The 8,778-nt window shown below is 35.5% G+C and overlaps 1 protein-coding gene across 1 annotated transcript; it reads right to left on the reverse strand.

The window, feature by feature from the left end:
* Positions 1-264: 264 nt before the first annotated feature.
* On the reverse strand, positions 265-5,601 carry LOC126692586 (probable inactive receptor kinase At5g58300). Its single transcript, XM_050388249.1, has 3 exons — positions 5,074-5,601; positions 1,594-2,902; positions 265-1,188 (listed from the first exon to the last, which is right to left on the reverse strand). The coding sequence occupies exons 2-3, from the start codon at positions 2,849-2,851 to the stop codon at positions 560-562; spliced, it is 1,887 nt and encodes a 628-aa protein (XP_050244206.1). The 5' UTR covers positions 2,852-2,902; positions 5,074-5,601; the 3' UTR covers positions 265-559.
* Positions 5,602-8,778: the final 3,177 nt, after the last annotated feature.

Raw genomic sequence — 8,778 nt, forward strand, 5'->3', positions numbered from 1 at the left:
TATATGCTCCAAAGAAATGTTTTATCCTTGATAATTTTACAATAAATATTAGGTGGCAAGCTGTCATTAATTATAATTTAGGCACAATATTGTCATTACTTTTTTACCCATTAATAGTAACTTGACTTCTAAGATTTTTTGTGATACTTTTTTGCCTCTTTTGTTAAAATTTCAAGTCTTAGAGGCCATTATGTGATCGATTTTCTTGGCAAAACAATTTAGGACAACCTATCTTGTGAATGGCAGAGGATCAGCACATATATATATAGAGAACAATTTTATGAACATTCATATATAGTCAACTAGTTATTATCTTTATGAAGCAATATTATTACAATAATCACAAAAGAGGAGGGAGTGGGGTGATGCTAGACAATTTTTTTTTTTTGAGAAACGGATGCTAGACAATTAAATTGTTAAACTAATGCCCTAAAAAGAATCACGCAGTTGCACATATTATAGAGTTAGAAAAGGTTTTTATATGGGAGTTTATGCAGCTAAAGCCTATGGAGTTCTAGGGTAGAAACTAGAGATTATTGATGGGGCTAAGGGAGGTCGATCATGGGGTCTCAGTATTTGAGCCCTTGGGCTTGCCCTCTGATGGCGATGGCCTATTCTCTGAATCAGATGGCCTGATATCCTCAATCATCCTTATAACTTCTCCTATTGTGGGTCTCATGTCTGGCACCTTTGCAACACAGGCCATTGCCATTTGAAGCATTTGCACCAACTCTTCTTCAATATCTTGGTACCTTATTAGTTCTACATCAAATACCTCAGAAGTCCATTCCTCTCGTACAACGGATTGCACCCACCTCGGAAGATCAACCACGTCATCTTGTCCCCATGATTGGACTGGTGATTTGCCTGTCAGCATCTCAAGGAGGAGGACACCAAAACTGTATATATCAGATTTTTGAGTACATCTTCGACTTTCGATCACCTCAGGAGCTCTGTAGCCTGCACTCCTAGTTGGGACGGTAGGCAAAACCGTCAGAGAACTCAAACCAAAATCTGATACGCAGCCACTGAGGTCTTGTGTGAGGAAGACGTTGGAGGACTTGATGTTGCCATGGATAAATTTCCCACCACCTGCATAATGGATGTGGGCAATGCCCCTTGCAGTTCCAAGGCAAATCTTTACTCTGGTTTCCCAGTCTAGTGGAGTTCTTCCGCTTTCTCTGTTTCCTGTAATCATATCATAAACGAATGTGACAAGTGACAACTGAGAATAATCTTCTTATTCTAGCAAAAAATAGTGAATAACAACAGTGTGTAATATTTAACCCTGTGATTGTATGATGCTCAAAACATCTAAGAATCACTAATTGGGAAGGAAAAAAAGATCCAGCACTTGAAAATTTCAATGTTCAAGTTAGATGAGATTAACAGTATGATTTCTGTTTGAACAATTATTGGTGCCAAATAGCATTAAATAAAAGGAAGCAATTACTTTTAGTATGATTCTAATATTCAAGAGTCTAAAAATGTTACATGGTAAAGAAGGTTAGGCAATCATAGGATTATCATTCGTTAAATATATAATTCAGGAAAGCAGAATTAAGTTGCAGAATATAATTGGAAAGTACATACCATGCAATAATGCGGAAAAGCTGCCTGATGCTATGTAGTCATAAACCAGGAGTCTTTCATCCTTGGAATAGTAATAAGCACGAAGAGGAACAACATTTGGGTGCGGACCGACCCTCCCCACATTTTCCATTTGTTGTTCAAACTCTCTTTTCCCCACTGCCACTTCTTTCAATCTCTTCACTACCACTGTTATTCCCTCCTCCAAAATGGCCTTATAAGATGTCCCATAACTCCCCTTTCCTAGAACTTCAGCCGACGCTCTCAATAAATCCTCAAGATCAAAATTATAAGAACAGCCTTCAAAGAAAACTAACTTATTCTTCTCAGCCTCTTGCACCCCACTCCCAAATTCCTCCTTGGGCTTCTCACTTCTTCCACCCTTTCCCTTTGTTCCACTGCTGTTTTCACCATCTTTTTTCTTTAAACAGCATATCACTATCACCAGAACTAAAAGAATCAGAACTACAGAACCCCCTATTGCAATTGCAATGATAGCTCCTGTACTTAACTTCTTTTGGGAACCAACTCTAGGGGCAGTTGAGACAGTGGAGGAAGGGGAAGGTGCGGGTGAAATTGAAAGACACTGGTTAAGAGGTAGCCCACATAACATAAGGTTCCCTTCAAATGAGGATGGGGGGAACTTCTGCAGGGCTGAGGGTATTGAACCATTTAGGTGGTTGAAGCTCAAATTCAATTTCTTAAGCCTTGGGAGGTTGAGATAAGAGATTGAGCCAGTGAGAGAGTTGTTCTGGAGATACAGGCTAGTGAGATTTGTTAAATTGTTAACTGTGGCTGGAATGTTTCCTATGAAGGAGTTGAAGGAGAGATCAAGGAAGATAAGCTGGGAAGGGAAAGAAGAAGGAATACTACCTGAAAAGAAATTGTGTTGAAGGTATAAGTAACGGAGGGAAGGAAGGGAAAGTAGGTCAGTTGGAATGTTCCCATTGAGGTGGTTGGATCGAAGACTTAGGATTGTGAGTGCATCCAACTTTCCAAGGGTGTTGGCTGGAATTGGACCAGCAAGTCCAACACCAGGGAGCCGAACAGCTAGCACACGGGAGCCATTCAGGGTGCACTTTATGCCAACCCAAGTGCAGACAGGGGTAGCAGGATTCCAGTTGACTTTCCGACCATGAGGAACGTTAGAAGCAAAGCTAAGTAGAGCTTGTTTGTCTGAATTAAGGTCAGCTAAATGTTGAGGAAGGAGAGAAAGGAGCAATAGGAAAGGTAATGCAGCAAAAACGATTTGCAGCTTCATAGTGAAGTGATTAATTATGACTCTGAAATCTCAGCAATTATTCTTTATCCCCTGCCATAGTAAGAAAGCTTTCAGAATATAGCTCTTGAATCATTTTCTCCTCTTAACACTAGGGAACAATAATGCTAAGCATTTAGTGAAAATTAAAAAAATACAGTGAATGACTATGAAAATCCATTTTTAGCAAGCAATATCCATAAAACCAAAGATTCAAAAGATTGGGCCAATAAATAATAAGAAAAGCTAAATTTTGTGCAGATAAGAAAATTGTTTGAACAAAAAAGGACAAAAAAAGAAGAGAGAGTAAAATAAGGGCTACAAGTTGAAAATATATATAAGGTTGAAAAAGGTCATAATTAGCTAATAAATATTCTACCGGAGAATATATAACCATTATTATTTGTTTATTTTTGAAGAAGAAGAAGAACATTGGAAATATTTGCTGTATATTTCAATCGAAAATTCCAACTTGTCTTCATCTCGGCTCTAAAGCCAAAAAGAATCCAGTAAAAAACAAAAAAGAAGCCACTTGGAGTAGCTGCATTAAAAAATTAAAAACTTCAGGACAGATAATATTCAGTGCTAGCATGGAAGGTATGACAAGGCCATCTGAGTGTTATGAGAGAAAACGATTAGATGTTCAGCACTAAGTACTTCAAACACAAACAAATAGTGAGAATAATTATTTCATCAGAAGAGTATTCTTTCCAAATGCTTGCAAAGTTTTCAATTTCTTTTTCCATGACTTCTCATAAATTGATTGAGCCCAAAGGAAAAGGACAAGGTAAGGTTTCCCTTTTATGCATATTTGAAAATGAAAGATCCAAGTTTGGCTTGTGACTAAGTGACGCGAACACCACATGTGTCCTAAAATGACCATATGTGACTCTTATTTCTTGTCCAGTGCACTGAAGCATTGGATGAAAGCTTTGCTACAAAGGACCACATTGTTGCCTCGGGTACCAATACCATGCCTTTATCTTGGATTAAAAGTCAAAGACTTAAAAGTACAGGAAAACATTAATCAATATTATCTAAACCTACAATCATCAAAAAAAAAGTAAAAGCACAAGCATAATTCTTTTTCAACAAAGAGAAAACAAAAGCATTAAAGAATCCAATGCAAAATGCTGAAAGAATTCCTTTTTCAGCTTTATTATTATTTTTATTTTTCCTTTCAAAGCGTAAAGAAGTTTCATGCAATGGAATCTGGACAAAAGAAATAATGTGCTCAAAATATAGACCTTTGACAAAAAAGTTAAAAATAATATTGAAATGTAAGACAGTTTTTCAATTGTCAATTAGACAAAAACAGAACAGGAAGTCAAGACTATTTTTGGTCCCAAAAGTAAGTTCAACCCAGTTTTTAGAATTGAGTTGACAAGGATGTTCTTGAAATCAATAGCTTATTATTCGGTGGATAAATAGACCACTTTTTTTTTTGGTCTTCAATGAATCTATTAATTGGCATATTGGAAAGAAAAAAAAATGGAGAATGAGAGGATTATCTTCTACTTTTAGAGCACATGGTTTTTGCCTAGGAGTAAAAACAAAAACTGTATAGAAGGTAAGCAATTTAAGTGTTCCTTTGTCCTTTTCCGTTGACTAAAATTGAGAAAATTCAGGTAAGAAAAATGAACACCAGCTGGAGCCAGCAATGGAATACCAACCAAAAAAAGAAAAAATCTAAAAATAAAATTAAAATTAAAAAAGAAGAAGATGAAGATGGAGATGGAGATGAACACAACCATGCCTATCAAAACCAAGCTCAACCAAACATTCACTCTGTGATCTAACAGATCTGTTCAAAAGACTACGTTTCTCTCAGCAATTAGCTTCAAATTCACATGCACTTAATTTGCTTAAAAAGCTCATTGTCCGAGACTCCTTATGAAATGTAAAACAAAGTATATAATCGAAACAGCTTGTTTTCATGGAAAACTAAGAATTTTAGTTGAAACATTTTGATTCTGGAACATAATGGAAAGAGTATTATCTATTTCTAAGCCAACAGACAACCGAAAACATGTAAAGCAAAACTGAGTTTCTAAACAACCTGAATGCATGATGGAACTCAAACATACAATTAGATCTAACTACTTCAAAAAGAACCTCATTCTAGATTTTCATCTATCTAATAAATCCAAAGCTTTCAATTACTAAATCAACAAAAACACAGAGAGAGAGATAGAGAGAGAGAGAGAGAGAGAGAGAGCTCAAACCTCGAATTCACAAGAATGCCAGACCGAACCGTCCATGAGAAGAACTAGTTTAATCCGAATCCGAGGCTCAAGAGAGAGAGAAAAAACTCGGAGCTGAAGATCACATGGAGTGAGTGAAAGAGAGAGAAAGAGAGAGAAGTACTATATTAAAATGGTTCTGATAGTACAAGCTTTAACGACATTTCTTCACGAACACGCTGTGGACTAAAAAGAAGTCGTAGTAGTTAACATTAGTAGTCGTTTGTTGTTGTTGTTGTTGTTGGTTTCAGATTCAGATTCGCCAGCAAGCACAGATTCACAAAAAGGTTTTGCTATGCTAACCTTAATATTGAACCTTCTTCGTCAAGCTAACGCAGTGAGCTACTCACTACACGGATCTCGATGTTGTAAATTGTAACAACGTTATTCCTCTGCTTCTAAACCACTTGTCCATTTCTTTTTTCTTTTCTTTTTTTTTTTGTTCTCTCTCTTCCAACGTTTGTGAATTGTGAGAGAGCTGAGAGAGACTAACCCAATGCCACACAATTATGAATATGAACACGCCTCCACCATTTTGTTTTGTTTTTCTCCTTCTTTGATTTATAATTAATGCAGCTTATAAAGTATTAATTATTACTATTTTTTATTTTAGGTAAAGAAGCTGTATCTGAGTCTTTTTTTATTAGGCTTTTTTTTTAAGGATAATTTTTCAACCTATTCTATGTTAATAAATCCTTATCATTATGTTAATAAAACACTAAGTTTATGGTGTGGGACGAGTTAGCACCCTAATATCTCATTTGAGTTATTCGAAAACCACAAATTTTTTTTTTTTTGGTACACGAGACATCCAAAATTATCATACACGGATGTAATAGATTAAACTTGGAATCTCCTAAATTTTTTCGGGTCCCAAACTATTAAATACAACTGTTGGGGTTATATAATTAGTTAATTACTAGTAACAACTGCTAAATAATTGATTAATAAATTAATTTGGTTGGATTCCCGCCCGGTCAATATGGGATTTTTTTTTTAAAAATTTTTTTAAAAAGAAAAAAATTGACTCTAATTTATTCGCTTGTATTGTGGAATGTGAAATTCGGTTGACCTGCAGTGACCAATAAATGGTTATCCGCCACATCATCGCAAAGCTCGTGAAAACTATGATGTGGCGGTTTTTTACAGCTGGTTTTACATTATTGTACAATGTGATGGTGTTTGTATCTAAATACACTTGGAGCTGTAGATGGGTGTTTAAATTTCAATTTTATATAAATGACGATAGTTTGTGTTGTCTTATTATGGATCTAATCGAAAATATATTGTCTTTTTCTGGCTGAATCGATAAAAAAAAGCTTACGTTGGTTCTTATTTTAGTGCTAGAAACTGAAAACAATGAAAGAGAAAGGTGATCTTTTTTAAAAAAAAAAATGGCTGAGATAGATGAGACAACATGGCGTCTGTCTGGCATAAAAAAAAATTATGTGGAAAACAAAATAAAAATAGCATTGTTTGAGAACTCTTTTTTTTTTTTTTAGTATTTATTTTAAAAAGAAACTCCATTGTCTTTTGGCCATTTGATTTGTTTAGTGTTTATTTATTTTTGTTTGTTTGATGAACTTGTTTTTTGCATTTTGCTAAAAGTAATTAATGTCTACTCTTAGAGATAAAAGGTGTAATAAACATTTGCACCAATGATTAAAATGCAATTGCCAAAAAAAAAAATCTATTACTGAAATTATGTACACTATCTTATATATAGATCACATCAACAGCCACTTAAATTGGTATGTATAAAAAAAATGGTTTCAAAAGAGTAACAAAAGGCCAAAATAAAATTGCTTATTTTTGTGCCATAATATCATGAAAAGACAATGACTTGATAAAAAGAAGTACTAAAACAAATTTAATCTGGGTTTGGATGCAATTTTCACCGATTGTTCATTTGTTTACAATTTGTTAAAGAATAGCTATTCAGGAATAAAATATTTTAAAAAATTATACTACATAAATAAATTTAAAAGACAATGACTTGATAAAAAGAAGTACTAAAACAAATTTAATCTGGGTTTGGATGCAATTTTCACCGATTGTTCATTTGTTTACAATTTGTTAAAGAATAGCTATTCGGGAATAAAATATTTTAAAAAATTATACTGCATAAATAAATTTAAAAAATGAAAGGGAAAACTAATAAGTGATAATATTATTGTGGGGCCCAATAATTTATGGGTCAGGTCCACTTGCTCGTGGGAAGTCCAAAGGCCCAAGCCAAAGAAGGCTACGACCCAAGCTCAATAACATAAAGCCCAAATGGCCCGGAGATGTTGCCGAGGACAGTTCAGTCCTCGGTAGACTCAAAATTCCACCGAGAAAAGGGGCAAAAACGGTATAGGACCAGACTGGAAAGGAGACCTAAAATATCTCGGGAAAACTGCCCTCATTACCCTTCCCAGATAAGACTCTGCTTCCAGCAGAGCCGGATTCTTCGGCTTTATCAACCATCCCCAGTGATTTTGGGATTAGACTGACGGGACAAATATCAGTCTTGGAAAGATTGACCCTACACGTGGACGAAGGACAACGAGCGTCAGCGAGTATAAAAGAGAAAGTAAGTAATCTGGATAAAGGGGGAAGGGGGGGACAAAAAACCAGGGGCTCCCATCCTACCTCCAAGAGAAAAACTCCATGGGTGAAAATCCCTTAGCAATGTATGCACACCACATAAAAAAGAAAAACCCATCGCCGGATAACCGGAGGAAGACCTTAATCGTCCTCGGACTAAGTCCGAGGAGTCCAACCCCTCAGGATGTGACGCTATAGGGCCTAAATGTTCAAATCCAATTCCTTTTTTCTACATGAATTCCTCTAAAAACAGGACCAGACCATCGCCACGTGATCAAAGACAAGCCTTTCAAGCCCACTCTCTACAAATCATATTGTGAGGGATCTTTCATGTACAAGCCCAACATCATTATTGGGCCGTTAAATAATCGTGTCCCTACAATTATCATGAAATGAAATGTTGCTAAAGTAAAATAGTAAGATCATTCATATTAGTGGTGCTAAAAAATTTAGCTTTTACCAACTCAAAAAACTATTTTATTTATTTTAACACCACACTTTACAATACACTGTTTATCTTATCATCTACTTTAGCATATCACCCATTAAAAAAAACATAAAACACACACAAAAATCCATAGCAACCACTTACTACAACAACTAGCCAACACAACCCAATGACCACCACTATATGAGAAATTATAAGGTCCACATGGTGAACAAGTGACGTTGTTCACCATTCTACTAAAAAGACTTACACTTGTTTAAAATTGCTGAGTTAGAAAATTTTTTTAAACAGAAACTAATTACTGACTTAGCAATTTTAAATAAGTAGGAGTGTTTTAGTGGAATGGTAGACAAATAACGTGGTCCACCAAAGGACTGTATAATTTCTCCCACTATATAGTCTATTAAAATAACTACTAAAATAACAACCAGCCGCCACAACCCAAATCCACAGCCGTACCACTACCACCATGCTAAAAAAATAAACAAAACAAAACTAGCCACTGTCGAAAATCAGATGAGACCAACAAAAGAACCACTAAAAATCATACTGGACCACCAAAACCCCACCCGAAAATTAGATTGGACCCATGAACCGCGGTGAGAGAGACAGAGGGAATAGAGGGAATTTGAAAAAAATATTTTATTTGA

The sequence above is a fragment of the Quercus robur genome, chromosome 7, assembly GCF_932294415.1.
Source record: "Quercus robur chromosome 7, dhQueRobu3.1, whole genome shotgun sequence".
In the NCBI taxonomy this organism is placed as follows: Eukaryota; Viridiplantae; Streptophyta; class Magnoliopsida; order Fagales; family Fagaceae; genus Quercus; species Quercus robur.